Below are 26,699 nucleotides of genomic sequence, written 5' to 3'. Positions count from 1 at the left end.
TTTTAAATTATTGCTTAAGTAATTCAAATCATTACCATTGTCTGATTAATTTGTTGATGGGAATTAAATCACCTTGAAGAAAAAGGCCTTAGGTCTTGTCTTTGAGAGTTTCCTACCAGAGGCATAGCAGCAACAAATCAGACCCAATTGACCTGACTAACAGGAAATATGCGTCTTGCGTATGAAGGTGATGTTGGAGATTTTCAAGTTAGGTGAGATTTTTTTTTTTTTTTTAACATCTTTATGGAGTATAATTGCTTTACAATGGTGTGTTAGTTTCTGCTTTATAACAAAGTGAATCAGTTATACATATATATATGTTCCCATATCTCTTGCCTCTTGCGTCTCCCTCCCTCCCACCCTCCCTATCCCACCCCTCTAGGTGGTCACAAACCACCAAGCTGATCTCCTTGTGCTATGCGGCTGCTTCCCACTAGCTATCTATTTTACATTTGTTACTGTATATATGTCCATGCCACTCTCTCACTTTGTCACAGCTTACCCTTCCCCCTCCCCGTATCCTCAAGTCCATTCTCTAGTAGGTCTGTGTCTTTATTCCTGTCTTACCCCTAGGTTCTTCATGACCTTTTTTTTTTTCTCTTAGATTCCATATATATGTGTTAGCATATGGTATTTATTTTTCTGTTTCTGACTTACTTCACTCTGTATGACAGACTCTAGGTCCATCCACCTCACGACAAATAACTCAATTTCATTTCTTTTTATGGCTGAGTAATATTCCATTATATATATGTGCCACATCTTCTTTATCCATTCATCTGTTGATGGACACTTAGGTTGCTTCCATCTCCTGGCTATTGTAAATAGAGCTGCAGTGAACATATTGGTACATGACTCTTTTTGAATTCTGGTTTTCTCAGGGTATATGCCCAGTAGTGGGATTGCTGGGTCGCATGGTAGTTCTATTTGTAGTTTTTTAAAGAACCTCCATACTGTTCTCCATAGTGGCTGTATCAATTTACATTCCCACCAACAGTGCAAGAGTGTTCCCTTTTCTCCACACCCTCTCCAGCATTTATTGTTTCTAAATTTTTTGATGATGGCCATTCTGACAGGTGTGAGATGATATCTCATTGTAGTTTTGATTTGCATTTCTCTTTTATCTTCCTTGGTCTTTGTAGTCAGAGCAATGGCTGTTTTCATGCTCTCTTATAATGCATTTTGCAACCTGAGCATTAATGCTATGTAAAGACACCTAAGTCTTAAAGTAGTATTTTTTATTCTTAGTATCCTAATTTATGTTTAACATTTTAAAATCATTGGTGATGAATTATAAAAACTCACATATTTTTCTTTCATTATGGTTCAAATATAAAGAATGAATTAATGCCTTAATACCTAATAGAGTGCCATGTTCCCATTGCTTAGGCTACTGAACAGCAAGTTGTTATTTATGATGGTGGTGCAGATGGTTAGTGTTGGTGATGATAATGGTGATGATTGTGATGCTGAAATGAGACTGAAAACCAACTGAGAATGGATTACTTCTCCTTAAAGCCTAAAATTGGACTCTGGACTTTGATGGAGTTGAACTATGGTTCTTCAATACCTTGTCCTTGCTCCATTACAACTACTTTTTAAAAACAAGTTGAGCTTTTTTCTAGGGATTAAAAGAAATCTAACAGTTGAAATAAGTGAGGTCTATTATATCCTTCTTTAACGTAATCAGGTAAAGCCTGAATCATTCTGATCATCTTTATTCAACTGTTATTTGGTTGAAATCCCATTATGCTTCCCTGTGTTTGTTCATGTCCTTTCTAGTTTTATTATCAGGAGAAATATTCTTTCCAGAGCAGTGGTAAATTTCTCACCTTCTGTGGGATGATGTCATCCCATCTGTATGTTGCACACAGACTTATTTCATGACCCTGAGCAGCACCCTATACCCAGGCATTATTTGAGAAATGACCTCTTAGCTCTCTACATCCTGGCTTGGGTAACTGACATTTATTTTCACTTTAATATGTGAACTACAGAGCCTATCTATCTCTCGCTGGGAGATATGCCAAACCAATTCTGGCAGACGGCATTGGAAGGCATCATGTTTAGACAGAATTCCCAAGAGCTGCCGAGTCTTTGCAGCAATCCTATGTCAAAATGAGGTAGACATGAAAAACCTTTTATTTTAGGAAGGTGGGAATAAATGTGGGTATTCAAAAAATTCCAAAGAAAAACAACTGTTCATTTTTTTCCACCTCTTCCCCTAAAGATTGTCTGCAGCATCCCCACATGTGTAGTACTCCAGCATTTCAGAATTGATGGACTCCAGATGCAATCACAATTTGAACTTACTGGCCATGGCCAGTCTGCCCTTGGCCTCACATGTTTCTTTAGCCCTATGTTCACCAAGAAGAAACCATGGAATAATGAGTCTGTTAACCAAGTCCACTGGCTGGAAAAATCCTTTAAACATTAACTTCAAAGGCAAACATTATTTGAAAAACACAGTGTAAACAGGAGAAAAAAGAAGGGCGATTATAAGCTGCTAGCAATTAGGCACTAATTTGGTTTGTTCCATTCTTTAGCTGCCCAGTTCAGCAGCATCATTTGTATCTCTTTCAAATGTTTGGGGATTCCTCTTAGTGCAACCAAACCACAGTTTGCAGACTGACTTATAATAAAGGTACATCATAAATATATCCAGATCTAACTGACTAACTGAATTCTCAATTTCCTTTATAGTAAAAACCCAATTGAATGGAAAGCTGACACCATGTCTGTTTGGCTCATCAGTGTATCCCTGTAAGTTAGCACAGAGCCTGGAACATAATAATTGTGCAAAAAGCACATTATTGAATTAATTTATTTTTGTTAATACTCATGACATCTGTTTCAAAAATTGTGGAAATGAATTTATTTCTAGCTGATTGAGTGGGGGATATTTACACTAAGTAAATTATTTAAACTACCAGTTATAAAATAAGTCACAGGTATATAATGTACAGCACAGGGAATATAGTCAATATTATAACAATTTTGTATGGTGCCTAATCTATATAAATAACTAATCACTATATTATACACCTGAAGTTATTATAATATTATGAGTAAATTATACTTCAATAAAATAAAAAAATAAACAGGCTTTAAAGAGAAAGAAAATGATTAAATATTTCTTTGATGGTACCTTCTTTGATGATTAATTCTTACTCTGTAGTAGTATAGATGTAAAACATATAATTGATTAGACCAGATATATCAGCATCCCAGCTACCCCAGAGAATTCTTGTATTCTTTTTGACAATGAATTTCTGATTTAATATATCATTTTCAAAAGTCTTTTTTCTGCCATAGAAGTGGAATGCAATAGGCACTTTGATATTTTCTAAGTTGAGGTCTTATGAATCCATGGGCATGAGGCAAATGATCAGTATAGCAGGATCTCCAGAGGCCGGCAGGCATAAAAATTCTCAGAGCCAAGTTACATTTTAGGAATGACCTGTATTCCATCAATGGCTTTAAGTGTCTTTCATTTACAAGTCACTGCATAACATGAAAGAGATGTTATGTACTGTGGAATATATTGGAAATGGAATAATAAGAAAGACATGGTCTCGACCTCAGCAAACTTACAATCAAACAAATAAAAAGGGAAAGAGCAACTCAAAACAGGCAGCAGTCAGGACAAGATTGGCTCCAAACCTATGTTCACTAGATAGAAAGTAGCAAAAGGCCCAGTATAGAGACTTTACCTGAAAACAGGTTTATATTGAAGTTGCAGATGAGCAGACGGAAACCAGTAGTCAGCTAGTGGGAGCAAAGTAGCAAGGGGCCCCATAGTAACCAGTGGAGATGCAGAAACACAGCACTGGGATCAGATTCATTTTACTCTCAAAAGCGATTTACCTCCCGTGCTTTCATTACTTTTGGTTTCTCTCTTGCACTGATTGGACCAGATCTCTGATATGGGTTATCCAAAGAGCTCCTCCTCTCCAGCCAGAGCCCAAGGAGGGAGCCTGAGACCAGTGCCATCGAGGCTCCAAGGGGGCCACCATACATGCACGATCCCAGCACGGCCTTGGCCATGGAACTCTGGCCGTGGCTGACTGCACACTGCTGCAGCTGCTGCTCCTGTTGCTGCTTGTGCAGCTGAGCTGCACGGCCAAGTTCTAAGCCAAGATCACCCTGTACTGCATGCACTGCTTTATCGTCGTCACCGTGGCCGTGGTCACCTGCCTGCTGTGTCACCGTGGCCAGATAGTGGAGAATGTGAGCATCATCAGTTGGCGCATCCAGTCCTTCAAGTGCATATACTGCATTGACTTTGAGATTAAGAGCCGCCAGAAGCTGGAGGTGGACCACCCCTGTGTCATCATCTCTAACCACCAGAGCATCCTGGGCATAGTGGTCTCATGGAGGCCCTTCCTGAATGCAGATTGCCAAGCAGGAGCCGTTCTTCATGGGATGCATGGGCCTGATCTTGTGTACCTTGGGGCATCTTCATTGCCAATGTAAATAATCAGTAAACAGTCTATAATAGGAATAGAAAAGAGTTTTATTTAAGCCAAACTGAGGACTGTAGCCCTGGAGACACAGATTCAAGAAGCACTTGAATTGTGTTCTGCCTGACCACAAAATGAGGGAGGCTTATATAGGCAAAACCCACAAAGTTGCGTAAGTTGTTTGTCAAGAATTAGGATTAGAACCAGCAAGAAGAAAGGGTGCTTGTTAAGCAAGGATTGTTTAGGGACTGAATGGTTGCATAGTTACAAGGGGAGACCTTGAGACCATAAGGTTGCAGCAGGCAACTGCTAGCAGATGTTGTTTTGAGAATAGTTGGTGGTGTCCTTGAGTTTGATACTGTTCAGAAAATTCAAGTTCTCAGTGATGCAGGAGCGTGTGTGAAACCACACCCACAATGGCCACCTGGCTCCATTTTGAGTGTTTGAACCAGAGTTACTCCATTTTTATTTTTTAAATACATTCTTTAATGGTTAAAGCCCATGTACAATGCATGCTTGACAGTACATAGACAGGCTGTTCTAACTAGCATAAAGTTCAAGCCAAATCATGTATAAACTAGGATGAATTCCCCATACTTTAATTTGTGAAAATTTCTTCTGTCATCAACTAACAAAGTACCAGGACCATGATGGCACACGTGGGCTTGGGCATGGTCAGAGAGAACCTTGAAGTGTGACTCTACCCTGAGGGCATGTGGAACGACAACAGGACCTGCTGCTTTTCAAGAGAGGAGCCTTCTACCTGGTGATCTGAGTCTGGTTGCCCCTCACCTCTGTGTTATACTCTACCTTCTCCTTCTACAACCCCAAGAGGAAGCTCTTCACCTCAGGAATGGTCAAGATGAAGGTGCTGGATGCCATCCCCACCAGCAGCCACCCTGTGGCTGGATGTTCCCAAGCTCATGGACACCAGCTGCCATGAGCTTGGGAACATCCAAGTCCCAAGGACCACCTTCTCCCGCATGTCCAAGATACCCCAGAAAAATAGGGCCACTGCAGGTCCTGGTGCCCAGCCAGCCCAGTAGCTAAGGCCATGGGTGGGTCAGGAGCTGAGGGAAGGACCTGGCTAGAGAATGGACAGAGAGACCCCAGCCCTGGCTGCCGAATAATACTGTGTCATAGTCCTGCTTCTCTCCACCTTGCATTCAGGCCCCAGAAAGTGGAAGCCTCTTTCTGTCATTGGCCTCAGACCCAGGCCCCTGATGTCCCCTCAAAGGAGAGTGTGCCAGACCCTCACCAAGCTCTGAAGGCAAAGCCTTGCCCAGTGTCATGCCTCCAAGATCCAAGAGTAGGAGCAGGCCTGGGGCTCCAGATGGGCTGACAGGGCTGGGCTGGGCTGCAAGGCCTTGGGTTGAATGGCCAGAGATGAGACCCTCTGTGGTCCTGCCTGGGCCTGTGGGGTGCAGAGTCACGCTTTGGGGGCCCAGCCACAGTCTGCATCGGTCTTTCAGGGAGTGGAGGAGTTCTGGGGGGCTGGAAGGAGCAGACCCCAGTTTTGTACAGTCTTGAAAGTGCAAAATAAATAAACAAATAATTTTTTAAAAGTAATGGTGTGGCAGTGAGAAGCCTGCAAATCTGCTAACATCATTGACATTTCACTCTGTGTGTTTCCTTTGCAGAACCACCCAAAGTCACTGTTATGCCCAAGAATCAGTCGTTTACAGGTGGATCTGAGGTCTCCATCATGTGTTCTGCAACAGGTTATCCCAAACCAAAGATCACCTGGACTATGAATGATATGTTTATTGTGGGTTCACACAGGTACTGGGTTTGTATCATGTTCTTTGTTTTTACTGAGTGAGAGAAGTTAGTGAAAGTTCTGGACAGTATTAATCTGACCAAATCCCTAAGATTAAGGGAGATTTGACCCAAATCCGCAGCTTTAGATTTTCTCAATAGGCCAGGAAATGTCAGTAAAATAAAAAATGATGAATGTATAGAGTCTGAGGTTCTTAAGTCTTGAATTCAATAGCTGGGACTAAGTGCTTCCTAATACTTTGCTTTGCAAACATAACACTGTAACAGTTGGTTTACCTTGAATAATTGAAATGGGGATAATAAACTTTCTGTGGGTAAAGTAATGTGTAGTTTTAACCCATCTACTAGAGGTTTGGTCCTGAGATTTAACAGAAGAGAGAGGGAGAGACAAAGGACAGAACAGTAGCTCTAATTAAAGTGTATGCAGACATTCTTCGTAACTCCTGCTTGCTGCTGCCATACTATCGTACACTGAGAGGTATTTTATTCTGCTGGATGCTTTTAAAAGAAAATGAATCCTCTTATGCTCAAAGAGAGTACTGAACACGAGGGGCATAAGCAATGAAGTTTCCAGCCATCGGGCTTCCATTACTCTGGGTTTGGCAGGGGGAGAAGGGCTTAGCTATGAGCCAAATTCTATTCCTGGTCTCTTCACAGACTCACTTGAGATGTGAGGCATTGCATCTCTCAGGTTTTCATTTTGAGGAACTGTTGGGCTTAGAAGTTCACACAGAGCAAGATTGCCTGGGTGCAAATTCCACTTCTTCCCTTTACTAACCCTGACTCTGGGCAAGGTGTATAACCTCTTTGCTCATCTGTATAACAGAGATTATAGTATCTAACTCATTGGGTTGTTAGGAAGATTTAAAACATTGATAAATGTAAAGGTACTAGAGCAGCCCTGATACATGGCAAGTACTAGATATGTGGGACCTATTGTTATTATCATTATAACATTTCTGCTTATAAAATGATGATGTTAATCATTTCTGCAATCAGCACCACAAACATAACTCTAAAATATTTGAAAGGAAGGTGCTATAGTTCCTTGATACTATTATTAGAGTATTTTCAATTTTATTTTCTTTTTGTCTGTAGGTATAGGATGACCTCAGAAGGTATCTTATTTATTAAAAATGCAGTTCCCAAAGATGCAGGGATCTATGGTTGCCTGGCAAGTAATTCAGCTGGGATGGATAAACAGACTTCTACCCTCAGATACACTGGCAAGTATAATCAGTTTAAAAGGCAGACAAATAGTATGAATATCATATCAAACAATGTAAAAGTACTTTTTTGAAAATTAATATTAGGAATGAGTTATACCCAGTTGTATAATTTATTGTTCGTTTCACACATTGATTAAAGCAAATAGTGTAACTAATTTAAGTTAAAAGTTCAGGGAGTGAATAGCTTCAGTAATCAACAGAAATCAAGGAAGCTTCCAGATTATGGAAGAGTTCCAGAATGTCCACAGAGTTCTATCCTTCCATGATTCATCTGTTCTTTGCAATATTTTACTTACAAATTAATAACTTCTGTATCCTTCCGAGTTTACCTCAACTTTCTTTTTTTTTTTTAACATCTTTACTGGAGTATAATTGCTTTAAAATGATGTGTTAGTTTCTGCTTTATAACAAAGTGAATCAGTTATACATATACATATGTTCCCATATCTCTTCCCTCTTGTGTCTACCTCCCTTCCACCCTCCCTATCCCACCCCTCTAGGTGGTCACAAACCACCGAGCTGATCTCCCTGTGCCATGCGGCTGCTTCCCACTAGCTATGTATTTTACGTTTGGTAGTGTATATATGTCCATGCCACTCTCTCACTTTGTCCCAGCTTACCCTTCCCCCTCCCCATATCCTCAAGTCCATTCTCTAGTAGGTCTGTGTATTTATTCCCGTCTTACCCCTAGGTTCTTCATGACATTTTTTTATTCTTAGATTCCATATATATGTGTTAGCATACAGTATTTATCTTTCTCTTTCTGACTTACTTCACTCTGTATGACAGACTCTAGGTCCATCCACCTCACTACAAATATCTCAATTTCGTTTCTTTTTATGACTGAGTAATATTCATTGTATATATGTGCCACATCTTCTTTATCCATTCATCCGATGATGGACACTTAGGTTGGTTCCATCTCCTGGCTCTTGTAAATAGAGCTGCAATGAACATTTTGGTACATGACACTTTTTGAATTATAGTTTTCTCAAGCTATATGCCAGTATTGGGATTGCTGGGTCATATGGTAGCTCTATTTTTAGTATTTTAAGGAACCTCCATACTGTTCTCCATAGTGGCTGTATCAATTTACATTCCCACCAACAGTGCAAGAGGGTTCTCTTTTCTCCACACACTCTCCAGCATTTATTGTTTCTAGATTTTTTGATGATGGCCATTCTGACAGGTGTGAGATGATATCTCATTGTAGTTTTGATCTGCATTTCTTTAATGATTAATGATGTTGAGCATTCTTTCATGTGTTTGTTGGAAATCTGTATATCTTCTTTGGAGAAATATCTATTTAGGTCTTCTGCCCATTTTTGGATTGGGTTGTTTGTTTTTTTGGTATTGAGCTGCATGAGCTGCTTGTAAATTTTCGAGATTAATCCTTTGTCGGTTGCTTCATTTGCAAATATTTTCTCCCATTCTGAGGGTTGTCTTTTGATCTTGTTTATGGTTTCCTTTGCTGTGCAAAAGCTTCTAAGTTTCATTAGGTCCCATTTGTTTATTTTTGTTTTTATTTCCATTTCTGTAGGAGGTGGGTCAAAAAGGATCTTGCTGTGATTTATGTCATAGAGTGTTCTGCCTATGTTTTCCTCTAAGAGTTTGATAGTTTCTGGCCTTACCTTTAGGTCTTTAATCCATTTTGAGCTTATTTTTGTGTATGGTGTTAGGGAGTGATCTAATCTCATACTTTTACATGTACCTGTCCAGTTCTCCCAGCACCACTTATTGAAGAGGCTGTCTTTTCGCCACTGTGTATTCTTTCCTGCTTTATCAAAGATAAGGTGACCATATGTCTGTGGGTTTATCTCTGGGCTTTCTATCCTGTTCCATTGATCTGTATTTCTGTTTTTGTGCCAGTACCATACTGTCTTGATTACTGTAGCTTTGTAGTATAGTTTGAAGTCAGGGAGCCTGATTCCTCCAGCTTCGTTTTTCGTTCTCAAGATTGCTTTGGCTATTCGGGGTCTTTTGTGTTTCCATACAAATTGTGAAATGTTTTGTTCTAGTTCTGTGAAAAATGCCAGTGGTAGTTTGATAGGGATTGCATTGAATCTGTAGATTGCTTTGGGTAGTAGAGTCATTTTCACAATGTTGATTCTTCCAATCCAAGAACATGGTATATCTGTCCATCTATTTGTATCACGTTTAATTTCTTTCATCAGTGTCTTATAATTTTCTGCATGCAGGTCTTTTGTCTCCTTAGGTAGATTTATTCCTAGATATTTTATTCTTTTTGTTGCAGTGGTAAATGGGAGTGCTTTCTTCATTTCTCTTTCAGATTTTTCATCATTAATGTATAGGAATGCCAGAGATTTCTGTGCATTAATTTTGTATCCTGCTACTTTACCAAATTCATTGATTAGCTCTAGTAGTTTTCTGGTAGCATCTTTAGGACTCTCTATGTAAAGTATCCTGTCATCTGCACACAGTGACAGCTTTACTTCTTCTTTTCCGACTTGGATTCCTTTTATTTCCTTTTCTTCTCTGATTGCTGTGGCTAAAGCTTCCAAAACTCTGTTGAATAATAGTGGTGAGAGTGGGCAACCTTGTCTTGTTCCTGATCTTAGTGGAAATGGTTTCAGTTTTTCACCATTGAAGATGATGTTGGATATGGGTTTGTCATATATGGCCTTTATTATGTTGAGGAAAGTTCCCTCTATGCCTGCTTTCTGCAGGGTTTTTATCATAAATAGGTGTTGAATTTTGTCAAAAGCTTTCTCTGCATCTATTGAGATGATCATATGATTTTTCTCCTTCAATTTGTTAATATGGTGTATCACGTTGATTTACTTGCGTATATTGAAGAATCCTTGCATTCCTGGAATAAACCCCACTTGATCATGTTGTTTGATCCTTTTAATGTGCTGTTGGATTCTGTTTGCTAGTATTTTGTTGAGAGTTTTTGCATCTATGTTCATCAACAATATTGGCCCGTAGTTTTCTTTCTTTGTGACATCTTTGTCTGGTTTTGGTATCAAGGTGATGGTGGCCTAGTAGAATAAGTTTGGGAGTGTTCCTCCCTCTGCTATATTTTGGAAGAGTTTGAGAAGGACAGGTGTTAGCTCTTCTCTAAATGTTTGATAGAATTCGCCTGTGAAGTCATCTGGTCCTGGGCTTTTGTTTGTTGGAAGATTTTTTTTTTTTTTTTTTTGTGGTACGCGGGCCTCTCAATGTTGTGGCTTCTCCCGTTGCGGAGCACAGGCTCCGGACGCGCAGACTCAGTGGCCATGGCTCACGGGCCCAGCCGGTCCGTGGCATGTGGGATCTTCCTGGATCGGGGCACGAACCCGTGTCCCCTGCATCGGCAGACGAACTCTCAACCACTGCGCCACCAGGGAAGCCCTTGTTGGAAGATTTTTAATCACAGTTTCAAGTTCACTGCTTGTGATTGGTCTGTTCATATTTTCTATTTCTTCCTGATCCAGTCTTGGTAGGTTGTGCATTTCTAAGAATTTGTCCATTTCTTCCAGGTTGTCCATTTTGTTGGCATAGAGTTGCTTGTAGTAATCTCTCATGATCATTTGTATTGCTGCAGTGTCAGTTGTTACTTCTCCTTTTTCATTTCTAATTCTGTTGATTTGAGTCTTCTCCCTTTTTTCTTGATGAGTCTGGCTAATGGTTTATCAATTTTGTTTATCTTCTTAAAGAACCAGCTTTTAGTTTTATTGATCTTTGCTATCGTTTCCTTCATTTCTTTTTCATTTATTTCTGATCTGACTTTTATGATTTCTTTCCTTCTGCTAAATTTCGGGTTTCTTTGTTCTTCTTTATCTAATTGCTTTAGGTGCAAGTTATGTTGTTTATTCGAGATGTTTCCTGTTTCTTAAGGTAGGATTGTATTGCTATATACTTCCCTCTTAGAAGTGCTTATGCTGCATCCCATAGGTTTTGGGTCATCGTGTCTCCATTGTCATTTGTTTCTATGTATTTTTTGATTTCCTCTTTGATTTCTTCAGTGCTCACTTCGTTTTTAAGTAGTGTATTGTTTAGCCTCCATGTGTTTATATTTTTTACAGATCTTTTCCTGTAATTGATATCTAGTCTCATAGCATTGTGGTCGGAAAAGATACTTGATAGAATTTCAATTTTCTTAAATTTACCATGGCTTGATTTGTGACCCAAGATATGATCTATCCTGGAGAATGTTCCATGAGAACTTGAGAAAAATGTGTATTCTGTTGTTTTTGGTTGGAATGTCCTATAAATATCAATTAAGTCCATCTTGTTTAATGTATCATTTAAAGCTTGTGTTTCCTTATTTATTTTCATTTTGGATAATCTGTCCATTGGTGAAAATGGGGTGTTAAAGTCCCCTACTATGAATGTGTTACTGTCGATATCCCCTTTTATGGCTGTTAGTATTTCCCTTATGTATTGAGGTGCTCCTGTGTTGGGTGCATAAATATTTACAATTGTTATATCTTCTTCTTGGATCGATCCCTGGATCATTATGTAGTGTCCTTCTTTGTCTCTTGTAATAGTCCTTATTTTAAAGTCTATTTTGTCTGATATTAGAATTGCTACTCCAGCTTTCTTTTGATTTCCATTTGCACGGAATATTTTTTTACATCCCCTCACTTTCAGTCTATATGTGTCCCTAGGTCTCAAGTGGGTCTCTTCTAGACAGCATATATATGGGTCTTGTTTCTGTATCCGTTCAGCCAGTCTGTGTCTTATGGTGGGAGCATTTAATCCATTTACATTTAAGGTAATTATCAATATGTATGTTCCTATTCCCATTTTCTTAATTGTTTTGGGTTCGTTATTGTGGGTCTTTTCCTTCTCTTGTGTTTCCTGCCTAGAGAAATTCCTTTAGCATTTGTTGTAAAGCTGGTTTGGTGGTGCTGAACTCTCTCAGCTTTTGCTTGTCTGTAAAGGTTTTAATTTCTCCATCAAATCTGAATGAGATCCTTGCTAGGTAGAGTAATCTTGGTTGCAGGTTTTTCATCTTCATCACTTTAAATATGTCACTGCCACTTCCTTCTCACTTGCAGAGTTTCTGCTGAAAGATCAGCTGTTAACCTTATGGGGATTCCCTTGTGTGTTTTTTGTTGTTTTTCCCTTCCTGCTTTTAATATGCTTTTTTTGTATTTAATTTTTGACAGTTTGATTAATATGTGTATTGGCGTATTTCTCCTTGGATTTATCCTGTATGGGACTCTCTGTGCTTCCTGGACTTGATTAACTAGTTCCTTTCCCATATTAGGGAAGTTTTCAACTATAATCTCTTCAAATATTTTCTCAGTCCCTTTCTTTTTCTCTTCTTCTTCTGGGACCCCGTATAATTCAAATGTTGGTGCGTTTAATGTTGTTCCAGAGATCTCTGAGACTGTCCTCAGTTCTTTTCATTCTTTTTTCTTTATTCTGCTCTGCAGCAGTTATTTCCACTATTTTATCTTCCAGGTCACTTATCTGTTCTTCTGCCTCAGTCTTCTGGTGATCCCTTCTAGAGTATTTTTAATTTCATTTGTTGTGCTGTTCATCATTGCTTGCTTTCTCCTTAGTTCTTCTAGGTCCTTGTTAAATGTTTCTTGCATAATCTCTATTCTATTTCCAAGATTTTGGATCACCTTTAGTATCATTATTCTGAATTCTTTTTCAGGTAGACTGCCTATTTCCTCTTTATTTTTTCGTCTGGCGGGTTTTTACCTTGCTCCTTCATCTGCTGTGTGTTTTTCTGTCTTCTCATTTTGCTTATCTTACTGTGTTTGGGGTCTCCTTTTTGCAGGCTGCAGGTCCGTAGTTCCCGTTTTTGGTGTCTGTCCCCAGTGGCTAAGGTTGGTTCAGTGGGTTGTGTAGGCTTCCTGGTGGAGGGGACTAGTGCCTGTGTTCTGGTGGATGAGGCTGGATGTTTTTTTTTCTGATGGGCAGGTCCACGTCTGGTGGTGTGTTTTGGGGTGTCTGTGGCCTTACTATGATTTTAGGCAGCCTCTGTGCTAATGGGTGGTGCTGTGTTCCTGTCTTACCAGTTGTTTGGCATAGGGTGTCCAGCACTGTAGCTTGCTGGTCGTTGAGTGAAGCTGGGCCTTGCCATTGAGATGGAGATCTCTGGGAGAGTTTTGCTATTGGATATTACGTGGAGCTGGGAGGTCACTTGTGGACCAGTGTCCTGAAGTTGGCTCTCTCACCTCACAGGCACAGCACTGACTCCTTGCTGGAGCACCAAGAGCGTTTCATCCACACGGCTCAGAATAAAAGGGAGAAAAAGTAGAAAGAAAGAACGAAAGAAAGAGGATAAAATAAAATAAAGTAAGATAAAAAAATAAACTTATTAAAATAAAAAATAATTATTAAGAAAAAAAATTTCTTTTAAAGTAAAAAAAAAACACCAAAAATCGGACGGACAGAACCCCAGGACAAATGGTGAAAGCAAAGCTCTGCAGACAAAATCTCACACAGAAGCATACACATACACACTAACAAAAAGAGGAAAAGGGGAAAAAATAATATATCTTGTTCTCAGAGTTCACCTCCTCAATTTGGGATGATTCGTTGTGTATTCATGTATTCCACAGATGCAGGGAACATCAAGTTGATTGTGGAGCTTTAATCCGCTGCTCCTGAGGCTGCTGGGAGAGATTTCCCTTTCTCTTCTTTGTTCTTACAGCTCCCGGGGTTCAGCTTTGGATTTGGCCCCGCGTCTACGTGTAGGTCGCCGGAGGGCGTCTGTTCTTTTCTCAGACAGGAGGGGGTTAAAGGAGCCACTGATTCGGGGCCTCTGACTCACTCAGGCCGGGTGGGAGGGAGGGGCACGGAGTGCGGGGTGGGCCTGCGGCGGCAGAGGCCAGCGTGACGTTTGCACCAGCCTGAGGTGCGCCGTGCGTTCTCCCAGGGAAGTTGTCACTGGATCACGGGACCCTGGCAGTGGCGGGCTGCACAGGGTCCCGGGAGCGGAGGTGGGGATAGTGACCTGTGCTCACACACAGGCTTCTTGGTGGCAGCAGCAGTGGCCTTAGCGTCTCATGCCGGTCTCTGGGGTCCGCACTGTTAGCCATGGCTTGCGCTCGTCTCTGGAGCTCCTTTAAGCGGCGCTCTTAATCCTCTCTCCTCGAGCACCAGGAAACAAAGAGGGAAGAAAAAGTCTTTTGCCTCTTCAGCAGCTGGAGACTTTTCCCCGGACTCCCTCCCGGCTAGCTGTGGTGCACGAACCCCTTCAGGCTGTGTTCACGCCGCCAACCCCAGTCCTCTCCCTACGATCCGACCGAAGCCCGAGCCTCAGCTCCCAGCCCCGCCCGCCCCGGTGGGTGAGCAGACAAGACTCTTGGGCTGGTGAGTGCCGGTCGGCACCGATCCTCTGTGCGGGAATTTCTCCGCTTTGCCCTCTGCACCCCTGTTGCTGTGCTCTCCTCCGCGGCTCCGAAGCTTACCCCCTCCGCCACCCGCAGTCTGCGCCCGCGAAGAGGCTTCCTAGTGTGTGGAAACCTTTCCTCCTTCACAGCTCCCTCCCACTGGTGCAGGTCCCATCCCTATTCTTTTGTCTCTGTTTTTCCTTTTTTCTTTTGCCCTCCTCAGGTACGTGGGGAGTTTCTTGCCTTTTGGGAGGTCTGATGTCTTGTGCCAGCGTTCAGTAGGTTAGGAGCAGTTCCACATGTAGATGTATTTCTGATGTGTCGGTGGGGAGGAGGGTGATCTGCGCGTCTTACTCTTCCGCCATCTTCCTCCTCTCCACTTAACCTCAACTTTCATTTTACATTTTCCACTTATGTTCATATATATATATGAATTTATATAATATGTATAAATATATTTATTCATATGAAACGTTATAATATTTCTGTTATAATTAAATATTTACAACATTTCTGTCACTTATCTAGGTATTACGTTTTGCTTTTCATCTTCAGTTTTTCCCCTCCAAACTGAAGCATTTATTGAAGATATACTTTATGACAACTTATTCTATACTATAATATTCCATAATATAGAATATAATACATTCTAACATATATATAGTATAATCAAATCTATTATAATACATAATCACATATTCTAATAATATGTAATATAGAATACAATATTTCCTTCTTTTTTTTTCTCGTTTGCGGGCCTCTCACTGTTGTGGCTTCTCTGTTGCGGAGCACAGGCTCCGGACACGCAGGCTCAGCGGCCATGGCTCACGGGCCCAGCCGCTCCGTGGCCTGTGGGATCTTCCCGGACCGGGGCACGAATCCGTGTCCCCTGCATCTGCAGGCGGACTCCCAACCACTGCGCCACCAGGGAAGCCCCAGTATTTCTTTTACTTTGGTCTTTCTTAGACAAATAAAGGACAAGGGTTATATGCTCAGTGTCATTTTGTAAACTGTGAATAATTAATGACTAGCAATCCACCCTTTCTCTCATTTTTCTTCATCATTCATAGTAAGGTAGTAAAATTGGCAGTGGCGAGGAAGGAGTGTAGAAGAGCCACAATAAAGATTGAGAATTGATGCAAGAGGGAAGAGATATGGGAACATATGTATATGTATAACTGATTCACTTTGTTATAAAGCAGAAACTAACACACCATTGTAAAGCAATTATACTCCAATAAAGATGTTAAAAAAAAGATTGAGAATTGTAGATGGTGTGTATAGATGAAGGAGGTAAGAAAAATGTCACAAATACTGGACGTAAAAGCCTGGGAAGAAGTCTCATTTATAGAAATGAGGAAGGCACGTGGTGAATAAGTTTAGAAGGGAAGATGGGCTCAGATTTAGAGATGACAATTAAAATCGTTCATAGAACAGCCATGTTGAGAGGGAACAACAGTTGGGAATGGGGATTGAAACAGATTCTCCATTGCAGAAATGAATTTGGGTTCATTCACAAAGAAACCAAAATATTCCACCCATTTATTTAACTTAGTAATCACCCAAATTATGTAAAATGCTGTGCTAGAGACTGTGGAATGTAGAATAAAAAATGTATGTCATGAGGTCCTTACTTTTCAAGAGTGTGAATAATGGGAGTGGATATATGTAAATAAATATAAGGCAGACACATAAGTGCAAAAGTAGAAGGTTGGTGGAGGGGAAGATTGATTCTGACTGGGGAATTTGCAAACACTTCTTAAAGGAGATAGGATTTAAGCTCAGCCTGGAAGAATGAGTGGGATTTGAAAAGTTGTGGCAAAGGGCATTTCAGGCAGAGGAAAAAACTTTAGCAAAAGCAGGAAGATGGGAGGGAATAGGGCATGTTTTGGACTACCAGTGTAGCTCCGTACCTTGTGATAAGTAAGGAGGTGTAATGGAGCGTGACCTTCAAAAGAAAGCCATGCACCAGTTTATGATTTTTGAAAGCCGAACTAGGGAATTATGAAATGCAATCACCAAAGTTTTCTAGCCAAGGAGTAACATGATCTTTGAGAAATTAACTCTTGGCTTTGTTTAAAACTACCTCAGTTGAAGTTAGGAAGTCCTAAAATGTTCAGTTAAGAGAAAAATATGTGCATGAACTAAAGCATTAGGCAAAGGCGTGGATCAGAGCTAAGGAAAGAAACTTAGAGAATGTCTGTATTTAACATCAAAGGGAAAAATAGGGTTAAAAGTGGGAGACTCTACTTTTTATAGATGCAAATTTTAGCCTTAGACTACAATTGTCTCTCTGTAGATAGACATGAATATCCTTAAAGTCACGTAGAAAATGTGCATCGATTAATTGAAATGTGCATCACCTAGAAAATGTGCATCAATTAATTTCCTAAATTTTTGGACACTGTTTCATCAGAATTATTTTTTCCTAATATTCTTTTGGCCTTAGAGATGATCTTTTCATCACACACATCTGTGTGCATATACATCATAAGAGTTTATTTCTGTTTGTAAAAACTGAGATAGCCACAAGCACGTAAATAATAATAGTTTTTTTTTTATTATTGGTTCATTTAGTAAACAGAAACAAGATGTAAGTGGCAGTGTGCAAGACGTTAATTATTTGCATGTTTATTGTTTTCAGAAGCCCCGAAGTTGATGGTAATTCAGAGTGAGCTCTTGGTTGCCCTTGGGGATACAACAGTTATGGAATGTAAAACGTCTGGTGTTCCTCCACCTCAGGTTAAATGGTTCAAAGGTACATTTCTTAAGTATGTTCATGTCTGGTTCATTTAGTATTGTTTTCTCTTTTAGATAAAGATAATTTGTTAAAAATTTGTTTTGGTGTGTGACTTAGCAGCTCCATAAAATGTGCTTATGGTCTCACTAGACACGATAGTTCAAAATTCTGCACTCTGAATTTCAGCATTTGACATCTGGTGTGGATTATAGGACTGTGAAAATCAAAGCAGGAAAACTTCGCCTGTGCTAATCCAGCTGAACGTTCTCTTTATTAGTTTAGGATTGTTTCCTGTAGAAAATTGTCCAAGAATACTCAGTTAATGTTTAAAATAGCTTCACTTATTTCAGTTCACTTTGCTTAGGCTCTCACAATTAGGAAGTTTTCTAGATTCTCCAGGACGCTTTCTATAAAGAGCTCAAATAAAGACATACCTCGAAAATTACAGCTGGATGACATTTGACTGAAAGACAAACGTATTTTATGGTCAGCTTCATCATGCATGGTAGCTGTTTATATCAAGTATAGAAATTATCTGCCTCTATTTGTGATATAAAGCTTCTACCTCTGTGATTCTGTAATAAAATAACAGTAATGTGCTGCTTGTCCTTGGTGAGAATGCCCTTGGGTCCTGGTCTCCGCTCAAATGCTGACAGTAGATATCTGTCTAAAATGTCCTGCTTCTGTTTTTCTCTTCGTTTTTCCAATCTATGAGAAATAAAAATCCCCACAAACAGCCTAAGAGGGAGGTTGCTAGGATTATTGAGATGCTGTTTGCAAAATACTCTTTAATCTTCAGATGAAAAATGCTAAATAGTACAAAGCACTATTGTTATGATTCTGTTTGTTAAATCACAGACATTCCCATAGCAACAGGTTGATGTCATAATTACAAAATTGTGAATTCACCTCGGGTTCAAACTCTTAGGGAACACGAGGTGAAAAGGAAAGGCTTTATGTAGAAAACAAATACTTTTCAATAATACAAATCAACAAAAGGGAGGGAAACTAGGAGATAACGTCATTTTCATAGTTTTCCATGTTAAATGATTTAGTCTTCATGTTTTCTCTGAAAAGAAGACATTTCTCGATTTGCTTCTTAATTAGGTTTCAGTCAACAACAACTAATTTTCCTTATTTGAAAAACTTAAATCTTTAACTTACAAATGAAGTAGATAAAAGTTTCAAACTTACATCTTAATTAAATAAATCCAGAAAAATATCAATCAGTAGTTTATGTTAATAATAAAAAAATCTTTAAAGTAATGGAACCTGCTGATTTCTCTGCCTGTAAATAGCTGAGTCACAGAGAGAAAGTCTTTTATTCTCCCAAGTAGGTGCTACTCTCCTGAGTAGTCTGTATGTCAGCTTTGGTCCCACAAATGGCTTTTGGGAGGTGAATGAGGAGTTAGGGAGCTCTGCAGCCACCACGTGGAAGATTCTAGAATTGACTGCCTAGTAGTTTCTTTTCTCAACCAGAGACATTTGAGTTCAGTGCGCCTAGTAAATCATATCCCATTTCTCTGTTCGAGTTATGCACCAACAGAGCTAGCATGTGGGCATTAAGCACTGACAGATCATGTTGGAGGACCTGCTTCAATTGATGTTCATCTCCAATATGCAGAGCTGCTCTGAACCCCAGTATCACTTCTTCTCCCAGTCCCAGGCAGGCAATTTATTCCATAAGCAGAATCTGGATCATAAAGAGAAAAGCCAGGGGACAAACTCTTCTACCTGCAAACTGGCTCCAAAAAGAAAGGGACGAGGAGGCAGCTGGACCTTTCTTTGCCACCTCTGCTGGGGATGAGACAGCAGCAAGGTTGGGAAGATCCTACCTTATGGAAACCACAGGGGGAAAGAATAGTTCTTTCCCTAACCATAAGAATAACTTTTTGTTCATAGCTTTTTTTTCAGGCAGTTCTTATTGAATAAAGTATGTGGTCATTTGTTTATTTTTTATTTATGGTAAGAACACATGAGCTCTACCCTCTTAACAAATTTTTAAGCATACAGTACACTATTGTTACCTCTAGGTACTGTTGTACAGCAAATCTCTAGAACTTACTCATCTTGTATGATTGAAACTTTATGCCTGTTGAACAGCAGCTCCCCATTTCCCCTGTCCTGCAGCCTTTGGCAACCATCATTCATTAATAAATTGTATTTCATTCAGACCATTTGAGAAAAGGAATTTCGTACATACAAATGCCCCCCCAAATTTTAGATTTTAGAAAGGAGCAACATAAAGTGGGTTCAGAGAAGAATCAGGGACACTATTAAAATGTCGTATAAAGAATATTTCTGGTCAAATAGTAAATTGAATTTGTTTCTTTAGATCTGTTGTTGCTAAAGTGTAGTTGGGAATCCCTGGAGGTTCCCCACAATTCTTTTCAGGGACTCCATGAGATCAAAATTATTTTCCTGATGATACTAAGATGTTATTTGGCTTTTTCACACTCATCTCAGCTGCATGATATGTGATATCCAAAAAAGTGAAACAGAAGCAAAAATGAACACTCAGCTCTCTTCTATTAAGCTAGACATTCTAGAGATCTGCAAAAATGTGCAACAGTCCCACTTTTCTCACTAAGTTTCTCTTGTTCAGGGAAATTTTTTTATATAAAATACATTCATGTTAAAATGTCATGAGTTATTAGAAAATAAATACTTACGTTTTAAAATTTTTCCGTTTCCTTTCTAAAATGCGAAGTACAAATAAATATAATCCACATAAAAATTCCTTAAAGTCCCCAGTAATTTTTAAGAGTATAAAAAGGTCTTGAGACAAACATTTTTGAGAACCACTAAAGAACCTTCAACAATTTAAAGGGTCTTATGTCAGGGATAATGATCTCTCCGTTAGCCTTTGCATCCACAGAGGCCAGAATTGAATTTAAACTAAAGCAGAAAGAATCCTCCTTAATGGTAATGATTGTTCAATCCTAGAATAGATTGTCAGCAAAGTTCATATATTTTACTATGTGTGTAAACATTCTTCTAATCTTATCTACTATTAAAAGTATATACTTCCTCAGTCATTTTCATCTCAAAGTTCTGTATTTCTCTATGGCTTCTCAATAATTTGATTACTAATTGTTCAGTAGAAATCAAGAGAGATGACCAAAATGTGATCAAAATGCAAACTTGATCTAGCCAGTGTTTTCCAATTTATATTTTGTTTCATTACTGCTATTCCTTAAACACTTTTATTTAAAAAAAAAAAAAAAAGCTACTAGCAAAAAGTAGCTTTTTAGTCTTTATTTCATCCTGTATGTGCTCTGACATATACAGAAGAAGTAAAGGAGAAGTAAAATCCAAAAATCTAAATGCATTTTAGTCCAAACATTTTAATGCTTGATGAACAGCTTGGTCACATTGCATCCTCCCCTAGAGGGAGGAAAGTTTATGTCAACATCATCTGCTTTTAGTTATGAAAGTTTCCCAGAGGCACATAGACAAGCCTTTAGTTGCTTCTCTCATTCTCGCGTGGTATCCAGTAGCAAGCTTAAAAGGATGATTGGGGTTTTAAATGTTGGAATGCTGAAAAATACTTTATTTTTGGCACTGACAGTTGCTAATGTAATTTTTTTGTTTTTAAATTTATGGCTCCTTTGACCTCTTCTCCTCCCCAAATTATAAAAACAAAAGGAGAATTGTTTGTTGCTCTGAGTCTGTTGCTTTATGTAGTGTCCTAGAGAATTACTAGCTCTGGCGTTTTAGCCTGTTAAAAGCTAAGGGAGTTACTTCCACAGTCCTTAGTCCCAGGGCACATGGCTAAGCTAGTATATGGCATTTTGGAGAGTACCTCTTCAGACTTGACATCTGGGCGTGCTCTGAGACCCGAAGGCAATGGCCCTTAAACCTCCTGGAATTTTTTAGGATCCCCACCAAGAGTTTGACATCACCCTTTACAAAAACAAACAAAAAAGATATGGACACTAAGCTGCCACTTAAACATCAGTACTAGGTAATTTTTTATGATATTTGTCATCCTGGTGAAATTCATTCTTCCATGAGGGGAAACCTTGGAGGAAGGGAAGCCTAAGGAAAGGCTAACCCAACTTAGAGATTTGTTGAGGCATTGCCTGCCTTCAAATAGAAATGGTTCTCAGGAGATCTGAGGCACTGCAGGGACAGGTAACCCAGAAATAACTCATCTTTCTTGGGTCATTCTACCCTCATACCGAGGTCAAATTCGATATCAGGTTCCATCCTCCACTCATTTATCCCCTGCCTGCTTCTTCCAAAAAACCCTCTAACTCCAACTTAAAGAACTTTGATGCCTAGTACAGGTTTAGTAGAGGTATCCTGGGAGATTTATATAACAGTACTCCTCTCTGGCCATTGTCAAGAGTTCCTCATCCATTCTTTCTCTTCTCTCAGCAAGCTCTTCCCTACCCTCTCTAGCCAGCTGTGGTTCCTACTTCCCGAGCCATTCTTAGAATCCTCTCAGGCAGCTCATACCTTTCACAAGACAAAATCTGACTGAGAACATTCAGCAAACCAGAAACCTGGTCATTAGCCAAACTAAGAACACCCATAGTCTCCGGAGCATTTCCTGGGTAATTGAAATTCATCCTGCCACAAAGATGGTAGAAACCTCATTTCAACCTTCATCTTCCCATTCCCTTCTTACCTAACACAGCCACAGTGACAGCTGCCAGCCACTCTTTCCCAGTCCCCCAACATAGCTTCAAAGAGTTTGTTCTCATTTAGGTACATATATGGTAGGAAATATTTGTACATAATTCATTTAGGACCTGATTTTTGACTCTAGATTAGCCTGTGGAATTATACAGACTAATAAGTCGGCTCATTACCAAGAAACAGTTCATTCTTTCATTGCATAAACATTGTTTAAGTGTCTGCACTGTGCAAGACACTTGTATTTAAAAACTTTACAATCGTTTTCTTCAGAAGTTGTGCAATCAAACCAATAGCAAACTATGTAAACATCTAACTGTTTAACGTTCTCCGCTTTGTTTTGACTTAGGGGATCTTGAGTTGAGGCCCTCACCATTTCTCATCATTGACCCTCTCTTGGGACTTTTGAAGATTCAAGAAACTCAAGATCTGGATGCTGGTGATTATACGTGTGTTGCTGTCAATGATGCCGGAAGAGCAACTGGCAAGATAACTCTGGATGTTGGCTGTAAGCATCCCGTCTCTGATAGAGAAGTTTGTATTGAAATTGACCTGGTATTTTTTGACACTAATAACTTTGAAGCAGTTGGTGGAAATATTTGTTAGAATGGCAAAATTAGAGTTAGCATTTCAGATTATTAATATAATAATGGTAGTTAGCATGTACCAAGTTTTTTTCTATTTACCATGCACTGTGCTAAGAACTTGTATATGCATTATATCATTAAACCCTCATAACAACCTTAAGAGGAAGATACTATAATTTTCTCTGTTATATAGGTAAGGAAACGGAAGCTTAAAAAGGCTAAGCTACTTGACCAGGGTCAAGAGCTATGGAGGGACAGAGCCTAGATATTTGAATCTAGGTTGTTTGATTTCAGAAACTGTAGGCTTCACTGGTCTATCATCTGTTGCCAAACATTTTCCTATCAGGAGTCATCCATTTGGACACCAAATTCCTAAGTATTAACATCTGGAGGCCAAAACTTAGACTTTGGCCCTAGGCCATAATTTGGAGATGTTGATGACAGCAAGGTAGCAGATTGTTATCTTACTTTTTTAAAAAAATTCACTAGCAATGACTCCTCTATGTATAAAACAAAATACAAACTACAAATAAATGTCAATCACAATGTGAATGATACAGCATGTGCATGACAACTTTAGTCGGATTACTCAAGAAGTTTGGCCCTCCCTCCTTCATCTCTCCATCTCATGTTTCTTGAAAAATAAAATTACACAGTTTGGTAACACATGAAATAAAACAGAGCTTGTTTCATGTGGAAAAGAACCTGGCAGCTTAATTTTAACAGATAAGTCAAATGTTTGCATCACTTAAATTTATAAAATATGACATTTCATTAAATTGTATTTTCATTTATGCATGATGATTTTCATGCCAAAGCTGGTTTTTTTAAGCAAAAGTTAAGAACTATAAAGAAAATGCATTTTTTATTTAGAATAAAGTTAACACAAAACATTTTAGTTCTACTATCTTTGCTCTTTAAATGAAAATCATGACCCTCTAAGCTCCGTATTTTATTTCATATAAACGAAAATTTTTTTCCAGCTGGGATCTTTTATGATCCCCATGCCCTTAGGCTGTCTGGTGAACACTCTGCATTCTTGGTGATTATGCCCTTGGGGTAGAATCAGCAAAGCTGAAAATGGCCACAAACACCACTGTAGAATCTGTCTAGGGCACAGCAAGATGTGTTTGAACCATGACTAAACTCTGTGGTTATTAAGAGAAGTGCCTTGGAATTAAGATTGGAATCTATGGGTGGAGGGTCTCTGAGTTTACCAGCGGAGTATGAAATACAAGAAATGCTTTTAGAAATATAAGGCCCAAATGAAGAGGGTGATTAGATACAGAATTCTTGTTTTCAAGAAATATACAAAGTTTCACTTCTCAACATTTTCTAGTTTTGCTTCTCTCTCTTTCCTGCACAGATATTTTCTGTTCACCCAGTGTTCTTGTAGCGTTGTCTAGCTCTAGAAGGAAGAGTGAAATAGCCAGCAAAAAGGGAATGACACCCTCAACCCCTCCAAGACTGTAGAAAATCTAAACATCTTACATGTTTCTTTGCTTACTTACTGTCTTCTTGAAAATCTTTTTAGCTTCTGAACTTTCCAGGTTCTCTCTTCGGATTAGTGACAAACCATATAAGGGTTAGGTCTGTCTGTGCTGGAGTGACTTGGAGTAGATAGGACACATCCTAACAAAAGTTTTATATTTATCCCTTATTCCTTGAACTGAATTTTGTTTTATCTCCACTCATATTCAAGATCTTCACTCTCAACAACCCTTTCTAAAACAATGGCTTCCTTAACTTTTATTCCAGTAATTGTCCTGATGGAACTACTAACATAAACTCTATTGTTTGCTTACTGTAACCTTGATCATTGTTAAAAGTTGCCAAATAACTTAATATTAACGTCAGTACCATTCATGTTTCTGCTGTGCCTTAACTATTTCCTTATTCACCATTAGAATTCTGATCATTGTAGCTTACAAAGTTTGACTAGACCTTTTCTGTCCACATAAAACTATTGTTACATATCCTAGCAGATAGAGGATGTAACTGCCAAGCACCGTGCAAATCACAGTCACAGTGATAGTTGTGATTATTGCTATTAGGTTTAAAAGCAAACAAACAAAAGAACAAGTTTTCCCTAGAATTTATATAGTGTTTAAGAGAATGAGCTCTAGAAAGGGACTGGGTTTTCTACCTGACTTTTAACAGTACCTACCTGATAGGTCGGTTGTAAAGATGAAACGAGGTATTATCGTCTATGTGCATTCAGCATGTCAGCGGTTACTGCTTTTCCTCCAAAGCTGCTTCATGGCCGTGTATCAAATAGGTGAATAGTAACTTTACAAACTGAATGGTCACTTTGATTCTTTGAGTCTTGAAAAATAATATAGAAATGCATATATAATAATGGTATAGCGTTTAAGATTAAGCATTGTGCTTTTAATACGATAGTCACTGTTTCAACTTGATTTTTTTTTAAAAAAGGGCTTGAGACAATTTAAGTCCTACTGTTAGTGGTGCATCAAATTATTCATTTGAGTTCCAAAACTACTGGGCATAAATTTCAGTAGATTATGACTTAAGAAGAAAAACTTGCTTTTATCCATATCATGTAAATAGTTAGACTTTCAGTTTGTTTTTGTGGGCCTATTATTTCACATAAACAATACTAGATCAAAAAATAATCATAAAAAGATCATTTGATGTTATTCATGAGTTCTGGCTTCTTGTAGTGAGTCTCCATTATGGACATTTCAGGTCAATGTTCAGGGAGTGTTACCAATGCTTTTCATCCTTTTTTAAAAGGGTGTCAATTGGAAGAGAAGAAGATTGGCTACATCAAACAAAAAGTTGGCCTGGCAGTGACTTTATTTGCAGCATTCCACACCACAGAGGGTGATGTTTTAGACTTAGACTGTGGTTTCATGTTTTGTGGTTTGGTAGAACCAAAACAGTATGTTCAGCCATTTTAGGAAAGAAAGTCTCAGTTTGACTAATCTAATGCAAGAGTCGCCATGGTGGGGGTAGATTTAATTATCACTAAAGGAACTAGAATAATTTTATAGAATAGGTGTCAGAGCAAGATGGTCAATCTGTTTGTAACTTTTATATTTTCAAAATAATGTGTGCACACAGCCATATCCACCTGTAAGTGACAACAGAGCTGTACCGTGCTTTAACCCTGTGCAGTCCTCAAAGTGCTTGCACACAAATATTTAGGGGATCACAGAAGATCCAGCATAATAAATCCAACAGACTGTATGCAGAAGCCAAAATTGAAACTAACGTTAGATACATTAAACTCCAGAACTATGATTTAATAAATTAACTATACAATATTTATGATCATTGATAGTTTATAGTTGGGTGATTACTACACGTTAAATGATTAATAATGATTCTCTCTTTTAACAGCGTGAGATAGGATATGTTATCGCCCTTCTGTTCATGGGGAAATTTAAACTGGGGTAGGTAAAATAATTTTCCAAGGTTATAGACTAAGAAATAGTGGAGCTGCAATTTGAAACCACCTGGTGGGCTGTACTTCTCTAAGCAGCTCCTCTGTACAACTTCCATATTTTGTACTATAATCACTTCTGCTTCCTTTCCCACTGGTTTTGTTTATCTGCTTACCATCCACCCAATGTTAATTCACTTGGAGTCTGAATTGGCCACACTCAGGAGTCGGAAGTACTTAAAAGGCTTCTTGGCTTGAAGAGGAGCTGCTTCATTTTGATGTTTGCTTGTCATTGATGCTGTCCTGGCTGCTTACCTAGTGCCTGGTACTCTCATTTGCCTTGTTTTCTGGTACCAGTACATTTATTCCCTGACCTTGTGCTTGTCTCGTGCCTGACACTCTTCCCAAAGCTTCTTCACCACTGGTGACTTCTCTCATCTTAAGTGAGTTTTATGGGCACAACTTGAGCTTCACTTACCCTTTCTTTTTTTGCGGTACGCGGGCCTCTCACTGTTGTGGCCTCTCCCGTTGCGGAGCACAGGCTCCA

The 26,699-nt window shown here is 39.1% G+C and overlaps 1 protein-coding gene and 1 pseudogene across 1 annotated transcript in view; both read left to right on the top strand.

Annotated features, from left to right (window-relative positions):
• The window catches only part of HMCN1 (hemicentin 1), a 522,545-nt gene that overhangs the window by 218,666 nt on the left and 277,180 nt on the right, over positions 1 to 26,699 (top strand). The window contains exons 12-15 of the mRNA XM_033853373.2: positions 6,104 to 6,245; positions 7,341 to 7,468; positions 17,417 to 17,530; positions 22,506 to 22,664. Coding sequence (XP_033709264.1) covers positions 6,104 to 6,245; positions 7,341 to 7,468; positions 17,417 to 17,530; positions 22,506 to 22,664 — 543 coding nt within the window. The remainder of the gene's footprint in view (positions 1 to 6,103; positions 6,246 to 7,340; positions 7,469 to 17,416; positions 17,531 to 22,505; positions 22,665 to 26,699) is intronic.
• Positions 4,046 to 5,509, top strand: LOC101315857 (1-acyl-sn-glycerol-3-phosphate acyltransferase beta-like; annotated as a pseudogene).

The sequence above is a fragment of the Tursiops truncatus genome, chromosome 1 (assembly GCF_011762595.2).
Source record: "Tursiops truncatus isolate mTurTru1 chromosome 1, mTurTru1.mat.Y, whole genome shotgun sequence".
NCBI lineage: Eukaryota > Metazoa > Chordata > Mammalia > Artiodactyla > Delphinidae > Tursiops > Tursiops truncatus.
The sequence above is the reverse complement of the archived record's forward strand: the minus strand, read 5'-3'. Positions and strand labels throughout refer to the sequence as shown.